This window comes from Podarcis tiliguerta, assembly GCF_965153285.1.
Source record: "Podarcis tiliguerta genome assembly, chromosome: 13".
Lineage (NCBI taxonomy): Eukaryota > Metazoa > Chordata > Lepidosauria > Squamata > Lacertidae > Podarcis > Podarcis tiliguerta.
The window spans coordinates 36,692,994-36,711,802 of NC_139546.1; the positions used below are offsets into that span (position 1 = coordinate 36,692,994).

The window sequence follows — 18,809 nt, forward strand, 5'->3', positions numbered from 1 at the left end:
CCAGTTTGTCAGTGTCCTTCTTGAACTGTGGTGCCCAGAACTGGACACAGTACTCCAGGTGAGGTCTGACCAGAGCAGAATACAGTGGCACTGTTACTTCCCTTGATCTAGATGCTATACTCCTATTGATGCAGCCCAGAATTGCATTGGCTTTTTTAGCTGCCGCGGAGGAGGAGGATGCAGTCCTCACAAATGAAAGGTCACACCTGCGCCATACAACTAATGCACTCTTACACCACAGGTGTAGAATCCCGGGAACTGTAGTTTGATATGGTTGCTGGGAGGGCTAAACTACAGTTCCCATGATTCTTTTTTTGGGTGGGGTGAGCCATGACTGTTAATGTGTAATAAGAGTGCTTATGGTGTGGATGTGACCCAAGAGAAAAAGGAGTTCAGGCGGACCTATTACAACATCTGTTTCAGGACACGGAGTAGGCAGGCAGGAAGGCCAATATGGAGGGCAATGCAGGGAGAGTCCAAGTGAATGGTTGAAAAAGAAGGGGGTGGGGCTTCCGCTGCAGATGTCAGGAGAGGAGGTGCGGCTTAATGGCTGAGGACTCCTGGCTCCTCCCACTCTCCCCGCTCACCTGCTGGTATTTGTTCTCCAGTTCCTTCAGGTCCATTTGGGTTTTCACGTGTTTCTCCTGCACCTTCTGCAGCTCCACTGCCTTTGCCTGCATCACCTCGTCCTGACGGGTCACCTGTAACAGGGGCTTCACCTGGGGAAAAGGGGAGGAGGAAGAAGAAAAGGAGGGGAAGGTGTTGAGAGAGCCAGAGTGGGAGGTTGGGGTGGGGGGGTTGGGAAGGAAGAACCTCTGCCCTCCATGGGCTAATGAGACTTGGGACAGGTCTCAAGTTGGCCCGTGAGGCTGCTCTTCCCCAAACCATGCCTGATGTCCTATGAGACACCCCCATCCTTAGCGTCGCCGCCTGACCCACCTTGGTGAAAAGGCGCCACCACTGCCAGTGGCGCAACTTGAGGTAGGCGGCGCAGTTACGCTGCATGACCTTGAGAGCGCTCATCTGCTGCTGCTTTTTTATGAAGGCTCTGGGAGGAGAGGGAAGGGTACACAGTCAGAAAAGCACGAACAGGTACCTTAGCCAACGGCTCTGTGCATGTAGTATCATAGAAACGTAGAGCTGGGACCCCCATCCAGCCCAACCCCCTGCAATGCTGGAACCTTCTGTAATTCCTTACCCTCCCCTCCACCCTCCATGCAAAGCCCACCAGTGAAGCTGTGAAGTTGCAGCTGGCTTGGTTCATATAGGTTTCTGACTCCAGAGGAGACAAAAGGAAGAAGGCCTACTGAGGGCGGTCAGGGAGCCAGGTGGAGAGCAATCTCCTAGCCCAGGGGCTCTGTGTGCCCAATGAAGAGGAGTTCTGAGGAAGAGTCATGGGTCCCCTCACAAGATTCCCAAGAAGAGGGCGTGGCCAGTCACAGAGCTTCCACCCAATCACTGGCGGCGGATGAAGCGAAAACCCCTCTCCAGAGAATACCAGAAGTTCTGGCTTCCCAAGCGTACTACGCCAGAGGCTGCCAACATGGACCCCATGGGCAGAATCACAGAATCACTGACTTGCAGAGTTGGAAGGGGCCACAAGGGTCATCGTGTCCACCCCCCCCCTGCAATGCAGGAATCATTCATCCAACGCGGGGCTTGAACCCACGACTCTGGAATGACACACGCATCTGCTTCCCTGGTGCCCACACATTCCTTTCCCTTTCCCCCACTTCTCCCCTCTGGTACAAGCAGGCTTGAAAGAAGCCTAACTGGCTGCTCTACAGCTGACAGAACAGGTTACGGCCTCTGCTTGGTTGCGGTGTGTGTGTAGTGGCAGCCATGACAGCTTCACCAGAGGCGCACAGAGGCGACCCCTGCAATAGGCCAAACACTCGCTCGCAGATCTCTCTAGGGGGTTGAGCTAGATGACCCTTGGGGTCCCTTTCCAATACTACAGTTCTATAACTGTCTACTCCTCTGTTGTCAGGGATGGGGGGGAATTCTGACCCCCTCAGGTGTTTTTGGACTACAACTCCCATCATCCTTGACCAATAGGCCAGGCTGGCTGGGGCTGATGGGAGTTGGGAGTCCATCACCACCTCCTGTACAGCTCCGGGTTCCCTGCCCCAGAATCTGATGACATCCTCCTTTAAAGTGGCCCATGGGCAATTTGCCCCAGTATAGCGGCTCAGTGCTCACTTGCGGGCCAGGTATCCGCGGGCAGCTGCCTGGAAGGAGACTATGATATCTGTGATCTTCAGGTCCCGCTCCTCCTCCAGGTGAGCAAGGACGCCAGCGCGGAAAAAGATCTTACTCTGGCCGATGCGGAAGAGGTTGGGGTCCAGCTCCAAGGCCTTGATCTGTAAGGATGGAAAGAAACAGAAGGTGGACATTCTGGTTTTCTGCATCTGGGCCCGTTCTAGCCCACATTGCCCCATCGCCCTGGCCAGAGAGCCCCACGTACCATGCGTTCGCAGGCCTGTTTCCCATCCATGAAGCCTTTAGGAATGGCATTTGGAGTCAGGATCTCATACCTGCCGGGAGAGAAGGAGAAAGCAGGGAGGTTAGAAATCGCAAGGACACCACCAGGCACGCTTGAGCTTGACGTTAGCACCCTCAGATACCAGGGATGAGTTAGGCCCATGGTGGATCCGATCCTCAGGGGCTGAGAACAGGGGTAGACCCCTCTGGGCACACCCCCGTTGCCCTCCTAACTAAGGCCGGGCCTCCCTCAAGTCCTCAGGGTACCTCTGCCGGAATTCCTGGAAGATGATGCGGTTGGGAAAGCCCTGGCGGCAAATGCGAATTCCCTCCAGGACTCCGTTGCAGCGTAGCTGGTCCAACACGAGGTGTGGCTCCAGTTTTCCAGCCTGTAATAGGAGCCGGGAAGAAGCAGGAGCTGTCAGAGGGCACTTCAGGAAGCAGAGTAATACTGCTTGTTCTCTTAGTTATACCTTGCCCACCCTCCAGGAAGCCCAGGGTGGTATGTGGGGGAGCTATCCCTCATTAATCTTCCCAACAACCATGCAAGGTGGGACTGGACCAGTTTTCCAAGGCTACCGTGGCAGAGGAGGATTCGAATCAGGTTTCCCTGGCCTGTCTAACATTCTAGCCACTGCATGCCAAGGATGGAGGACCAGTGGTGCGACTAAAGTTACCGAGAGTGTAATCCCCATCATCCCTCATGGGAGATGTGTACTACTACTACTACTAATAATAATAATAATAATTTATTTATATGTCGCCCATTGGACTGGGTTGCCCCAGCCACTGCCGGGCGGCTTCCAACAAATTATAAAACCACAGTAAAACATCAAACATTAAAAACTTCCCTATTTTAGTTGTCTTCTAAAGTCAGACAGAACCAGGGCATGTACCACTCTGGCAAGAATGTGTGTGGGCAGGTAGGGCCTTAGCTGGCATACCAGATGGAGCTGGTAGACAGCTGCCCTGGACGCAGAATTGACCTGCGCCTCCATGGACAGCTGTGAGTCCAAAATGACCCCCAGGCTGCGCACGTGGTTCTTTAGGGGCACAGTTACCCCATTCAGGACCAGGGAGTTCCCCACACCCGCCCACCCTTGTCTCCCCCGGAAACAGTACATCTGTCTTGTTGGGATTCAGCCTCAATCCAATGACCGCCAGGCATCCTCCAACCGCCTCCAGACACTCAGAGGTCTCCACACAGCCCTTTGGCCAAGAAACTCCCTTCCCCTTTCACCCAGAGGAAGGCTTGGGCCTGCTTTTGACAGAGAAGGAGGCCTCCCCTGCTTCAGACCAGAAGCGACATTCTCCGATGGGCTCCCTTCAACGCCAGGACACTCATCCTGTTCCCCATACGCACTACAGGCCTCCGCCGCCTGAGCAACTCACTCTTTTCTCATGGTTGGGGATGATACAGCGCACAAAGTTGGGGTTGGTGTTGCGCAAGGTTGACATGAGCTTGGAGAGAGACTCCTTATACAGCTGCCCCACCGTCCGGAACATCCCCTTCTTCGTCTTGTATGAGGAGCCGAAGGCAAGGTCTCCCATCCCGCTCACTTGGTCCAGGCCTACAATTCGGTCCACTGTGGAACAGGGGTAAGGGGCTTCTCAGCTCACGTCCAGCACTTCCAGCCCACTCCCCAGGGGGAAATGCAGGAATCTGTGGGTTTCCTCCCTCCCTCCCAACCCCACATAACATCCACTGCAACTGCCCCAAACCCCTCTGAGCCCTCCCTGAGGGAACGGAAGCCACCTGGAGCCAATGGCCTTTCCCAACCCACTTAAGTTATACATAAAACTTTCAGAGCGGATGTGACGAAGGACAGTGGAAGCCCAGCCCTCAAGGGACATTGAAACAAGTTTCAATGAGCCCCTTCTCACACCTCCGCTTTTTTAATCCACACAATTTAGACTGCCGTTGGAGAGCAGAAGAAAACAAGGCGAGTGTTACCCAGCAGTCCTGAGGGCCTGTTTGCTCCCATCTGCCTCAGTGGGCCTTTGAAGGGAGAAGCCTCAGGTGCTCTTGGGCTGCTGTTGGTTTAGATACTGCAGAGAGGAAAGGGAGCGTCATGCCCAGGTAGCACCCAGAGGACATGTGGGGCAGAGCGGAGAGAGTGAAAAGAAACCACGGCAATTTAATTCTGAAGCCCACAAGCGGCTTTGAGGCTGCGCTCCTGAAAACACAGCACACTTGCCAGGGACTAAGCCCTATTTAAAAGAATGGGACTTATTAAACCAATTCGCAGGAGTGCACTGTTAGTAAAGGAAATCACATCTGAATTATCCAGACCCCAGATAGGACGCCTCTGGCCCTCCAGATTCATGGACTCCAGCTTCCGCCAGCATGGCCAATGGCCAGGGATGATGGGAGTTGTGACACCGAAAATACTGGGAGGGCCAAGGGTTCCTCATCCATGGTCTAGACTAGGGTTTCCTAAACGTGGTTCTCCAGCTGTTTTGGGTCTACAACTCCCATCACCCCCAGCTAGCAGGACCAGTGGTCAGGGGTGATGGGAACTGTACTCCCATTTGGGGATGTAAGGTTGAGAAAGGCTGGTCTAGACCAATGTTCTACAACCTTGGGTCCCCAGATGTTGTTGTACTATAACTCCCAGCACCCCCAGCTCTCTTAGCCAATGGTCAGGGATGGTGGGCGTCGCAGACTGACAACGGAGGTTCCCCGCCCATGGTCTAAACCAGCCTTTCTCAACCTTGGGTCCCCAGATGCTGTTGTAGTACAACTCCCATCACTCCTATCTAGCAGCTTCTGTGGTCGGGGATGATGGGAAATGTAGTCCCATCTGTTTGTAGTTCCCCAAGTTTGGGGGAAAGGCTCATCTAGAAAATATTAAACAGGGGTGGGGAACCTGTGGCCCTCCAAACATTACTTAACTACAACTCCCATCATCCCTGACCATGGGCCACACTGGTTTGAGGCTGATGGGAGTTGGGCGACAGCTAGAGGGCCCCCTGGTTCCACACCCCACATATTAAGAGGAAGAGGGTGCATGTCTTCCCCCCTCATAAACCTGCCTATAGCCCTCCCTTCCTACATGCTGGTGGCTCATGTGTGGGAAGGAGGGACATACTTTCTGCTGGACCCTGAGATGCCACGGCATAGCTGTCAAAGAAATAGACCTTCTGTATGTTCTGGATCTCTGGAGAAAGGGCAGGGCCAGGCAGGGAAAGGGGGAGGTGAGGTTTCGCAAAGCAATCCATACCAGGGGGAAAAGAGAGAGGTGGGTCAAGGATAGAAGGAAACAGAAAGAGCAAAGAGCAAAGTGGTTAGTACCAGCAGCAACAAGAGAGAGTTTGAAGCAGCTTTGAGAAGTTATATTGACAGTTATTAAGATCTACAGGCCACTAAGTTAAAACAGGTTAATAATATGTGTAAGTATGGAGACTCAGATTCAGTGCAGGCAACTGCTCCCCACCCACCGTGACTCATTAATTATTGAGTTAACTCTCTGTTTTAAAGCTACCCACTATCTTCATTGTTCTATTGCAATACAGTCGTACCTTGGAGTCGAACAGAATCCGTTCCGGAAGTCCGTTCGACTTCCAAAACGTTCAGAAACCAAGGCGCAGATTCTGATTGGCAGCAGGAAGCTCCTGCAGCCGGTCGGAAGCTACAGAATCCCCGTCAGACGTTCCGGTTCCAAATAATGTTCGCAAACCGGAACACTCACTTCTGGGTTTGCGGCGTTCAAGAACCAAAACATCTGAATACCAAGGCATTAGGGATCAAAGGCACGACTGAATTGCTTTTTGAAAGCCGCCCGGAGGACACTGGTGACAGAAGATGGCCTATGAACAGATCAGCTTAGATCTTCCCAGGCCCCCTACCATCTTTCCACAGCTCTGCCGTGAACTTGTCTGCGCTCTGGTGGAGAAGTGTAGCCACGTTGTCATTCAAGGGGTCCATGTTCTTCATGAGCCACTCGTCTGCTTTGTAGTCAACCTTTCAAAGGAAAAGGGGGGAGAGCGAAGGAGAAAAGAGAAGACGAGAAAAGACATAAATATCAGACCTATGGTTGCGTCACAACCCAGCCATGTGCAGGGATAAAACCGCCATATCCCAAAGTTGGACCATTCAGTTCATTTCTAAGCCCAATAGTGTCTACTCCAGAAGTGGACAACCTTGGGGGGGGGGAGGGATGTCAAGGGCCACATTCCTTTGGATGCAAGTGGTCAGGGGCCTCATACTGATCGTAAGTGCCACATAATACTCATTTGGCGCTTGTAAGAAATCGATCTTTTGTTGTGGCAGCACCTACTCCTTGCCTGTTGATGTCAGACAGGAGCCTTCGCTGTGCTTTTTTCAGCATCTGTTTAAGGCATTTTTGCTTAAGTAAGCCTATCCAGCCATGAAGAAGTTAGGTAAAGGTAAAGGGACCCCTGACCATTAGGTCCAGTCGTGACCGACTCTGGGGTTGCGGCGCTCATCTCGCTTTATTGGCCGAGGGAGCCAGAGCACAGCTTCCGGGTCATGTGGCCAGCATAACTAAGCTGCTTCTGGCAAACCAGAGCAGTGCACGGAAACGCCGTTTACCTTCCCGCCGGAGCGGTACCTATTTATCTACTTACACTTTGACGTGCTTTCGAACTGCTAGGTGGGCAGGAGCTGGGACCGAGCAACGGGAGCTCACCCCGTCGCGGGGATTCGAACCGCCGACCTTCTGATCGGCAAGTCCTAGGTTCTGTGATTTAACCCACAGCGCCACCCGCGTCCCTCATGAAGAAGTTACATGTGTTTTATTTTTATTTTAGCTACTCATAGTTTTACCCAGTGCTTTTTTTCTTTAAAAAAAAGTATGTTTAGGGGTACTCTCATATTGACTCAAGAAAATCACCATTTTATAGTTCAAATCGGGAAAAATAAATGCAGTAAATGGAAAAAAGCACGAAGATTCACAAACTGTTTAGGGGTGTGCATACCCCTGCCCCCCCCCCGAAAAAAGCACTGATTTTGCCAATCTTTTAAATGCAAGCTTTTTTTTATCCTTTTAATATTATATCACTGTAAACCACTTAGACGTTTTCTTAGAAACAAGGGGTATATAAATTTTATGAAATGAAACTGAAAGAAACAGGTGGGGCCAAAGTCTGACTGCTAGCAGTTATCCAGGCCCTCAGGCAATAAGCCTTTCCCAGCCCTGTTAACTGAGATGCAGCCTGGGACCTCAGCTCCACTAGGGAGCTCTGAGCCCCCTCCTTTAGACACTGCAGTTAGGTCATGAGACTGGCCTTTGTCAATCTGGTACCCTACAGGTGATGCCTGACTACAACTCCCATCAGCTCCAGCCATTGGTCAGGGATGATGGGAGCTGTAGCCCAGCAACACCTGTAGACCTAGAACGTAGCAGCTGGGCTTTCGCCTTATAGCAGGAAGAGCCACAAGATGCAAGTGAGCCCAGGACTGTCAGTAAAATAGGGGGAAACCCAGCATGGGGGTGGGGTGGAGGTAACTTGCCTTGCCAGCATAATGGATGATGCAGAAGTCGGCTTTGTCCCGCAGCTGCCGGGGCTTCTGGAACTTGGGGTGGGTTCCCTGCTCCTGGGTAACTTTTTCCACGAAGCTCTTGTCAGTGGCTTTGGGGAACCAGCACTCTTCATCTAGCAGAGCCAGCACCCCTGGGGGGTTTGCCTGGGACAGAGGAAAACCAAAACCATTAAGCAAGGGAACCCAAGGGGGAAATCGAGGCAGAAGCTGAAAGTGCCTCACTAGGAAGAGTTGTTTGTGGGTGTGGATAAACAGACTGGAAAAGAGTCAATTGTACTGAGTGCCTGGAAAAGTGTACAGTGGTACCTCGGGTTAAGAACTTAATTCGTTCCAGAGGTCCGTTCTTAACCTGAAACTGTTCTTAACCTGAAGCACCACTTTAGCTAATGGGGCTTCCCGCTGCCGCCGCGCGATTTCTGTTCTCATCCTGAAGCAAGGTTCTTAACATGAGGTACTATTTCTGGGTTAGCGGAGTCTGTAACCTGAAGCGTCTGTAACCTGAAGCATATGTAACCCGAGGTACCACTGTGTAAGGTTCTTTAAACAAAATCAGGATACCTACACTTCCACTGCCATTCCCTGCGCCATGATTTCGAGCCATTTATTAAAGCAAAACAATTGTCAAAATGCTGTATTTGCAGGGAGTGGGAGAACCCACCCGGCAATGGTGTTGACCAGAAAGGTTTGCTCAAGACACAGCTCTGCCTGAAGGGAGGAGGTGTTAGAACAACATGCCTCCTCCCCAAGAATGTCAATGGACATGTCAAAGCCATGCACCTCCCAGAGGACAGGAAAACAGCACTAAGGATCACCCACAGGGCTAGTGCTGCGGGTTCCCCCCCCCCTTAAGCTAGTTTTCTCGAGGTAAGGGAACCCCACCAGCTCCAGGAAGACTCCCTAGGAAAACATGGGAGGAATATAAAATGCGAGTGAAAGAGGTGCGGTGATTACACCCTAAATGACTAGTTGTAGGATCAGCCTAGATAAAAAGGTCTGGGGCTGAGATTCCTAACCGCCTACCGGCTTTCACAGGAAAATCAATCCACATACTCCAGGTCACACCATGTTATTAGCGGGGTGCAAGTGCACTGCCAAGGGGTGCCAACAGTCCCAGGTGACTTAGCCAAACACACACTGGGTCGGGGAGGAGGGGGAAAATAGTGTTTGTGGATGTTCCTGCATGCTTGCTTTTTTTAAAGGACAAAAACCTCCCTGCAAGTAAAACACAACAACTAGCCAATCATAGGGAGAGGATGTTCTAGCCCAGCATGCTCTCTGTTGCGCTAGTCTTCTACATGCACAGAGTTGTTTTTCTCTTTTGTTTTGTTTTTTGCAGAATGCAACCTTCTCCATTGTTGCATCTGCCTGCTGGGAGAAGCCTGCAGCTATTGCATTTCTTTCTTTTTGTGCGTGCTAAAACAAACAAACAGCAAAAAAGGAAGCATATGTGATGCTCCTATGCGCAGATTCCACTGAACCTCCTCATAGACTGGGGCAAAAATGTCAGATTGTTGAGGTGCCGATCAAAATCTCCCACCCCGGCCAAGACCTTGTAGAAGAAAGCCTCTTCCCTATAAATGGAACAGACTTTCCCCAAATAAGCACGGTGTGTCTCTTATCTCCTTTCTCCCATCCCCAGGCAGCTCACCGGCCTCTCGATGAGGTCTATGCAGGGCTGGAGGTCCAGGCCAAAGTCAATGAAGTTCCATTCAATACCCTCTCGCTGATACTCTTCCTGCTCCAGCACAAACATGGTGTGGTTGAAGAGCTGCTGGAGCTTTTCATTGGTGTAGTTGATGCAGAGCTGTTCAAAGGAATTCAGCTGCAGGGCGGGGGAAGGAAAGAGAGAGAGAAAGACAAGCATTCAGGTGGAGATCAGCTCCTGGCAAGAAGAGCGAACACCTCTGACTTCAGGTGCCCCACAATATCTTCTCCCGCATGAAATTCCCCATGTGTCACAACCAGACAGGGCCCTGCTCCTTGTGCCTTTTCTGCTCAAGGATATTAAAATTGGTAGGTGCATCACAACTTAGGAAGCCCCCTCCTACAGGGGCCCTCCAAGCTCCCTCTCCCTCTGGAATGCAATAAAAACCTTGGATTTTGACTTATTGTTGCGGATGCATTATTATTGTGCTGGTTTTATGTGAGTACATTTGCTTGATTTTTAATGCGTGTGTGTGTGTGTAGATATAGATGTTTATCTATGCACATGTGTGTGTATATGTATGTGTGAATTCTGCTTCTACATGAGACTCCAAATGGTCTCCTGTATATCACCAAACACTCACCTGTAGATCACCTAACCTCACTGTCAGGTGACTTTTCACCCATGCAGGGAATCAATTAACCACGCAAGGAATCAAATACCACATGTGCGAGCTATGCAAGCCCAGACAATCAGCTGGGAACCAGACCATTAGAGGTGCTTTAATGCCCAAGCATGTCTATACCTGCCCTACGCACAAACCGGATGTGCTCCTCCCCACACACCCCAGTTATGAAACTACCATCAAAAGGCTTCATTCCCGGCATAAACACTGTGCCTTTGGATTGATGCGAGAGGCAGCAATCTAGCTAGTGCCACATGGGCATCCAGTGGCGTCGGTGCAGGTACACCTATTGAACTTTAACCCTTCCTTTCTCTCCCCCCCCCCAAATCAGCACAGAGCCCGTGTCAGAAAGAAGAGAAGCAAGGAGGAGCATCCTCCCTTTTTCTTCCAGGGACGAAGGTCAAAGGCAAATACAATGGACAGGTGAGAGCAGGAAGGGCTTGGGGAAAGGATAATGGAATGGATAAGAAGGATGGATTTACATGCAGACGAAGAAGAAGAAGAAGAAGAAGAAGAAGAAGAAGAAGAAGAAGAAGAAGAAGAAGAAGAAGAGGAGTTTGGATTTGATATCCCGCCTTTTACTCCCTTTAAGGAGTCTCAAAGCGGCTAACATTCTCCTTTCCCTTCCTCCCCCACAACAAACACTCTGTGGGGTGAGTGGGGCTGAGAGACTTCAAAGAAATGTGACTGGCCCAAGGTCACCCAGCGGCTGCATGTGGAGGAGCGGAGACGCGAACCCAGTTCCCCAGATTACGAGTCTACCGCTCTTAACCACTACACCACACTGGCTCTCAAAAGGAAGGTGGATGCTCAGCAGCTGCAGGTCCTCACCTGGAATATTTCAAAGCCCGCGATGTCCAGAATACCGATGAAGGAGGCGCCCTGGCGCTTTGTGCGGTCCAGGGCCCGGTTGATCCGATGCACCAGCCAACGGAAGAGGCGTTCGTAGGTCGCTTTTGCCAAGGCTTCCACCGCAAAGTCAGCCTGGAAAGGGGGGGGGCAGATGGAGGCATGGCTCCAGGCTTGGCTCATTTCACCACTTCAAACCTCCTCCCGCCCGCCTCCACAATGATGCTTCAGGCAACCCAATCCCGCCCCCTGGCACCCCCAGAACCCCAGACGTTGCCACCAACCTGCTCTTTCGTCTGCGCCTTCTGCACATAGTCCCGGCCAACTTTGATCCGCGGGGTAAGGATGGCGCGGGTGAACTCTGTGACGTTCATGCCCAGGAGGTGGCAAAGCTTCTGGGCGGCTGCAGAGGGCACAGAACAGGCCGGCAACAACCCCATTGTTAGTTCAGTCCCCTGCTGGCTCGCACTGGCCACCCAAGGCTCTCCTCTGCCTACGCACCCAACGACCTGGTTGCTGCTAGCCCAGCTAAATGGCAGAAGCGGAACTGAGTGGCAGGCTGGAAAATAACAGGATGAGTCCTGCAGCCCAGTCCAAAGAAGGACAGCAACTACCTCATCCTTCCTCCTCCCTGCCACAGCACCGTATCAGCCACAGGAGAAGACCTGAGAGCACCCAAGACTCATTCATCCTAACCTCTTGAGCTGATAGTTAAATGCGCTCCCGGAGTTAGGATCTATTGCACAGAATTTCAATTCTGAATGATCTTAGCTTCTCTCTGCACAACCCTTATTTTTTAAGAAGTTCCTAGTCCACGTGCATTTTACTTTGTTAAGAGTGTTTTATGGGTATCCCCCCCCCCCATTTATTCATGGTTGCTTGTGTATGTTTTCTTTAACCTGGATCATGGGTGGGGAAACGTGTGGCCCTTCCAGATGTGGATGGGCTCCTAACACTCTTCACCGCGAGGCCCTATTCTCTGGGGCAGATGGCAAATGTCCAACAGCACCAGGAGGGCACCAGGTTCCCCAGCCCTGTGCTCAGGGTTTTTGGGTAAACTGCCCCTGCAATCTCAGGGTGAAAAATTCAGGCAAACAGACGACCAATCACTAAAATACAATGGAAAGTTACTTTAAGAAGGTGAAACATACCCATGAAGTTGCATTAACACGGGTGTGCGCACACACACTCCTCAGCTGATCCATGCAGATCTGCTACTGCCCCCTCCTCGCGCCCATGCTCAATCCAATTACTGTGCAGGAGGCAAACTCCATCTCCATCAGGACGCAGGCCAGGGCAGAAAGGGTTAACCCTCTCTACCCACCCTAGTGCTGTGTCTACTTTAATCCCCCCCCCCTTTCTGCTGCCATCAAAATGAGTGGAGTCTTGTGTGGGGCAGAAAAATTTGCTTGGGGGTCTCAGCTGCCCGAAAGGCCATGGGTTAGCCATCACTGCTTTATATATTCCAGAAAGCAGGCTGAGCTCTGACTGCAAAATAGGCTTCCTCCCGCTAGAGCCCGTCCCCGCAAGTCCAGCTGGCTGCTTATCTGGGCTGGTGAGCCCCCGCTACTACCTGTGTTGTCAGGCATGGAGGCCTGGTCTGTGTTCCTCTCCTTACGGAAGACAATGTTCCCAAACTGCAGCACAGCTGAGACCATCCGCAGCATACCTGGGGGGGGGGGCAAGAAAGGCCTTTAGTGTGAGCACGCTTCCGCCTCCACCCCTCTGCGCAGACTGAAACACCCAAGGTCAAAAGAGGCTAAGGGAGCAGGTTGAAGGAAAATGCAAAGACCTGTGAAGCTCACTGCCAATGGGATGTGGCAGCAGCCGCTGCGGAAGCACATGCAACACTGTGAGAGCATCCAAAGTCCTCCAAATGCAACACGATAACGTGACAACCCTGCACTGTTTATTTTCTAGATCTCTGCACGGCATGGGAGGGCTGAGTTTAGAACTGCAAGTTCGCAGCAGAGTCTCAGTCTGAAGCAAAGACTTCCTGATTCCTAGTCCAGGTTCTTAAGTCACTTTGTCATCTTTTTCTTAATTAAAAAACACCACCTAAACTAATTTCTGATTAGGTGACATACATGGGAGGAGATGGCGACTGGGGAGACTACCAGCCACATGGGCCAGAATGACAGGTTTCATGTTCAAAAGCAGCAAGTTTCTGCCCACCGGATGCTGAAGGCGACTTAAGGAGGTCACGGGTGTCGCCATCACGCCCTGCCTGGGAACATCCCCAGAGGAATGTGGCGTGACGCAGTCAGCAAATAGTGATCAGCTATCTCAGCCTTGGCCAGCCTGGGGCCTTCCAGAAGTTCTGGACTACAATTCCCATCAGCCACTGGATGTGCTGGCTGGGGCTGATGGGAGTTGGAGTCCATAAGCTCTGGAGGGCAACCAAGCTGGCCAAGGCCAAGCTAGACAGATCACAGCTGTTCTCTTGACCCCCTACACACACACACACACACACACACGACTCACAATGTATCTCCTCGTGCGAGAAGCCCATGATTCGCATTGACTCCATGGTCTCGTGGAAGATCTCCTTGTCCTGCTGTCCTGGGATGGGCAGGTATCCGTTGGAGACAAAGCGATACTGATTGAAGGGCTCCAACAGCAGCTCCCCTGTAGCGCCATTGAGGAAGAAGAGGCATCTCTGAGGCAAGGGGGCCACACTTCCGCCAGCCAATCCCCACACCCAGGAGCTCCCCGTGCTGTAAAACACGCTGCTCTGTCATCAATGACCATCTTTGCTTTTCTACTGCTGTCACCCTTGCCCTCCCCACCAGTTCCACTTCCAGATTTATGCAGAGAGGCAAGAAGGCTAAAGCATTGCCCTTCTCTTTCTCCCTTGAGTTTGTTGCTTGCTGCTTTAGGAAGCAACAAGGTCCAAAAGCGTGGGAGGAGGATGACTGGACCCCCTTTTTCATGTTGCTCTGGGAGTGCACAGTATCCGTTTACCTTTCACGTGCTCCCCGGCGCCCACCAGGAGCTGGTAGAAGATGTGGAAAGTCCTCTCGTCCTTGGCCTGGCGAATGGCTCGCGATTTCTCCAGCAGGTCTGGGCGGCTCAGGGTTAAGGAGGAAGCACAATTGCATCTGGAAACACGTATCCCCACTCCACAAAGCCAGCTATGAGACTCCCTAGCTTACCACTTCAACCTTGGCTCCCCCATATGTTGTTTGACTACAAAACCCATCATCCCCAGCCAGATTAGCCAGATGGGAGTTGTAGTCCAATGACATCTGGGGACCCAAAGCTTTAAGAACACCATCAGAAATCCCTGGGTCTAGGATCCACAGGTGCCTCTAAGCTGTCAGGGATCGCCGCATCCGGGATCCCATATTTATTCTAATTCAGGCTTTGCTCTCTTGCCTACAGAACTCAGGGGAGTCTTAGTTTTTGAACCAAATCCACGGAACTCCACAAGCAAGGATACATGTTTCTATGTTTGCTCCGACAATGTAGCCAGCTACATCGAAATTAATCCGTATAAATTTACCCTGGAGGAACACAGCGGGAGGGGAAAGGGAAATGAGACAGAGATCAGAAGGGCTCAGCGGCTTTGTAAAGGACGATTGCTTCATTTACATACCCAGATCCCTGGCAAACACAATATATAGGCAACAATCATTTTATGCTTGTTCAATGCACGTGCAATCGTGCGCGTGCCCACATCACCGCCACAACCCAGAAAAGGGGTGGGTTTACATGCGCAGGGGCCAGGAATGCAACCCCCATGCGAATCAGGGGATGTGTGCACATCACACCCAGAGTAGAATGCTTTCTCTAGCCTTAAACGTAATAGTGATAGAAGGGTGATATTCAGCTAAGTGGTGCTCAGAGCAGACCCACTGAAATATATGGAAGTAAGTTAATGTAAGTCCATTGACTTCCATCAGTTTGAGTATGACTAATGTTGGACATCACTCAATGCACCATGATTTTAAAATAAGAACGCTCTGAAATTATTAGATTCTTCCTCCTCCCCGTCCCCTTTTAAACATTCTGACAAACTATAGAGTAGCCTTGGGCCACTTGGTGCTATTGGACCAGAATTCCCTTGCTGGTTGGGGCTGATGGGAGTTCTAGTCCAAAACCTCTGGAGGGCACCAGCTTGGTGAAGGCTGCCAACAGAGGCTAAGAGCAGACTTCCTTCTCCCAGTCAACTGCAGATGGGGGCAGAGCTAATCAATCGTTCTTCAGCAGGAAGGAGTAGAAACTCGCCTCTGCACCAACTGGAAGAAACTTAGCCTTACTGGGTGATGCGAAGCCGACTCCTCTCCTTTCAACAAGAAGGAAGATAAAACACTTTATTTCAGCTTCTTAAGGAGGGACCGAAAAGTGACATTTCCCAACAACAACAAAGGGGATTTGAAAGCAGATCTTCGGCAAGGACGGGAAGAAACTGGTTTTTCTTCCTGAGGAGGAGAGGCTTTGTTGGCATAGTTCAACAAAGCAGGTGGGGATGTGAGAAACACAGTTGTGTACACAACCTGCCCTTTCTGAAGAGTGGGTTAAGGTGCATTTTAAGATGGCTCAGGGAAGATGCACGATGGCTCAGTCGGCAGAGAATGAGGCTCTGAATCTCAGGGGCATGGCCTTCAGCCCCATGGTGGACACGGATGACCCTTCCAACTCTACAACTCTGTTCTTGAATGGGCTTGCATCCTGCACGATGGGTAGATGGGTCCGCAGGGAACACCAGTAGAGGAAAGGTAAACAGGGGGTTGCTGGATGGCAGTAATGGTGGAGCCTCTGAATATCAGATTGAGAAGGTGATTGGGCCGGATCCGGCCCCCTGGCCTTAGTTTGCCTATCCCTAATATAACAAATTTTAATGTCATCGTCACCTTACTACAGTGGTTCTCAACCTTTTTATTTTTCAAAATAAAAAATTTGCTCATGCCACACCAATTTTTTTTATTGATTAAAAAATATATTGGGAAACAAAAAGAAAGAACTTCTAGGAGTGCTTGATTTGTAATATAGAACACAACTACTTCATCATATGAACATGGGACATAAGTACAGCCTGCATAGCTCAGTTAGTTAGAGCATGGTGCTGGTAAAGTTGAGGTTGCAGGTTTGAACCACTGCCCTAATACATGAATTTTGTACAAATTGCTTGGCTGTAGGACTGCACTGCAAAATTCAGAGAAGTGTGAATTTTGAAGAATATCAGTTGCTGGGGAGGGAGAGCGGCTCTTTCAAGATCAGGATGCTGAGCTGGCTTTTGGTTCCTTTTTATTTTCCCAACAGGCCACATAATGAATGCTACCTTGCGCTGCTTCTTGCCCTTCAGCTCTCCCCCAGAAGGTGGCTGGGCCTTAACATTGCCACCATTCAAGCAGGCGGAAGGGCAACTTACTCCTTTCAAGGAAGCAGCTAAAACAGAGGCAAGATGCTCCAAAGAGGTCAAATGTTCCCACCTTCAGACTCTACTCAGCCAGCACTCCAGGATTTTCTGTGGCCAGTTATTTTGATTTGATATGGGCACTTCAATACACTGACTGGAGCTCTGAAATCACAGTGCCAATCTCCTGCAAACCAGGCGCTTGGGGATTTGCAGGGAAGGGGACCCCCACGCCAGCTGCTGGATAGAGGCAAGGCAGATCAGTAGACCCAATGGTGTCATGCCGTAACAATAGGAATGCAGGAAGTTGCCTTGGTCAACCTAGCTCAGCACTGACTGGCAGCAGCTCGCCTGGCAAGGGTCTCTGCCAGCCCTGCCTGGAGACAGAGGCACATTGAGAGTCCTTTGGCAGGGACCTGTATAGGCAACCCCACCCCGAAAAAACTCACTTTGCCACAGCAGCCGCATTAGAAATTACCACATTTTACGCATCTCTAGTACTCGGAAGCATCCGTAGTGAGCTTGAGGCAAGGCGGAAGGACAGAAAAATCCTCACACCTTTGTGCCACGCTGCGAGAAGGAAGGGGAGCTTCTTCCATGTCTGAGTTCTCCATGACAGAGGCGGCATGTCGCCACACACATCATACACTCCATAGTCCGATAGGTGATTTTTGCTCCCTGGCGGGGGCCGGTTCCACCAGCCCCTACGTACCCCTCTGCCTGGAGACTCCGAGGATCGAATATGGGACCTTCTACATGCAAGCACCAACTGGGGGGGAAAGGCCGACTTACGAATCGTGAGGAGTTGTCGTTTTTGACTGTTTTTGCGTTGCCAAAGGCCTCCAGGATAGGGTTGGCTTGTAGCAGCTGACGTTCCAGCTCACCCTGGAAAGAAAGAGAAAGAGGTCAGGTGGGGGGGTGGAGTGGGGGGGGTTGCCCAGACCCAGAAGCAGCAAAAGCTGAAGCTGTGTAGAAAGAGCACTCAAGGCTCTAGCCCTAGAAATGTGTTTTTTTCGGTGGGTGGGCAGATGCAGTGCTCTGCGAAATTTAGATCCTGGCAGGAGAAAAACTGGCTGCCCTCTTGGAAGGGAATCACTCCAAAGCGACTTCCATCTTCCATTTTTCTGACCACAGGGTGTGTGTGAGGGGGTGGACCCCACAAGCATGTGCACCAGGGAGCAATACCCACCCGAACCCCCCCCCCCAAAGCACAACAGGAAAACTACTCACGTAGGAAGCAGGGTTGGAGGTCTATGGGTGGGGATGACGTCACGAAACATGAAATGGGGACGGGGAGGGAGAGAGCAGGGAGCAAGACGAGGTGGGGTGGGGAAAACAAAACAAAAGACAAAACAAAAATGAACAACAACCAAAGGATTAAGTCAGACGACGGAAAAAAAAAGTAAAGACCCAACAGTGACGATGCAGTAACATGAGCCGGGAACCAATGCAAGGGTCTGTGGGGGGCAGGGAGGGCACCCAGGCAGCCCTCTTCCCTTTCCCAGCACCCCTTGAATCCTGTTCCTTTCTCAAGAGAGCCCAGCGCCCTGGCTCTGATGAGGGAAGAGAGCCCACTGAACCGCTTTCAACACAGAACACAAAAGTTTAAAAAACCAACGAGAAAAGCGTTCGAAGCCAGAATCGCAGCCCAAGGAGTCGGCATTGTCAGGAGCGGCAGCCAGTAAGTGACCAGAGATCAGCGTTGGAGGGCAGGCAAGTGAGGAGGGAGCAGTGGTGGGGGTTGGCGGGGGGGGGGCAGGGAGTTGGCATTTCAGCGGCATGCATTGCGCTCTCTTGCCTGTTGTTTGGCTTCGTTCGGGTACTCCGGCTGGGGCAGCAAGACAATAGAGGGGAGGTTAATGAAGGCTCCCCTCAACGGCCCACAAGAACACCCCTCCTCCCAAACATGCCCCCATTACAAAACCAGGGTCCGAGAGGGCCCAAATGCCCATCTGGTAAGGTAAGGCCAGCTCCCTCCCTCTTGCCCAGCGCTGCCTCCCTATGTGATCCAGACTGCGAGAAGTGAACAGAAGCACAATAGGAAGGCCCAGAGCTGAACACACACTTATGCAGGCACTGGGCTCCTGGGCCAGATCCAGTTGGGTGCTGGGGCCAGGGAAGCCAGGCTTGCCAATGCCCCTCTGCACAGACGGTGCCACTTCTCTGTAGGTTTTTCAGTAAGCTCCCAAGAAAGATAAGAAGACGCCTGAGAAAATGCCCCCCATGTCGAGATGGAGGGCAGGGGGCATTTGCTCTGGTTACTGTGACTCTGTAGGATACC

General features: G+C 51.4%; 1 protein-coding gene across 17 annotated transcripts in view; it reads right to left on the minus strand.

The window, feature by feature from the left end:
- LOC310662357 (uncharacterized protein) overlaps positions 1-18,809 on the minus strand; it is a 65,384-nt gene that overhangs the window by 26,886 nt on the left and 19,689 nt on the right. For 4 of the 17 annotated variants that reach the window (XM_083409179.1, XM_083409189.1, XM_083409180.1 and 1 more), the window contains 17 exons: positions 17,759-17,779; positions 17,321-17,413; positions 14,612-14,675; positions 14,134-14,232; positions 13,654-13,797; positions 12,743-12,838; positions 11,454-11,572; positions 11,152-11,304; positions 9,639-9,812; positions 7,961-8,134; positions 6,334-6,448; positions 3,877-4,070; positions 2,752-2,873; positions 2,468-2,537; positions 2,203-2,363; positions 940-1,048; positions 588-719 (listed from right to left, as the gene is read on the minus strand). In XM_083409179.1, coding sequence (XP_083265305.1) covers positions 588-719; positions 940-1,048; positions 2,203-2,363; positions 2,468-2,537; positions 2,752-2,873; positions 3,877-4,070; positions 6,334-6,448; positions 7,961-8,134; positions 9,639-9,812; positions 11,152-11,304; positions 11,454-11,572; positions 12,743-12,838; positions 13,654-13,797; positions 14,134-14,232; positions 14,612-14,675; positions 17,321-17,413; positions 17,759-17,779 — 2,040 coding nt within the window. Of the gene's footprint in view, positions 1-587; positions 720-939; positions 1,049-2,202; positions 2,364-2,467; positions 2,538-2,751; positions 2,874-3,876; positions 4,071-5,576; positions 5,646-6,333; positions 6,449-7,960; positions 8,135-9,638; positions 9,813-11,151; positions 11,305-11,453; positions 11,573-12,742; positions 12,839-13,653; positions 13,798-14,133; positions 14,233-14,611; positions 14,676-17,320; positions 17,414-17,758; positions 17,780-18,326; positions 18,357-18,809 lie in introns of all 17 variants that reach the window. The other 13 variants (XM_083409175.1, XM_083409186.1, XM_083409176.1 and 10 more) reach the window with 5 other exon arrangements.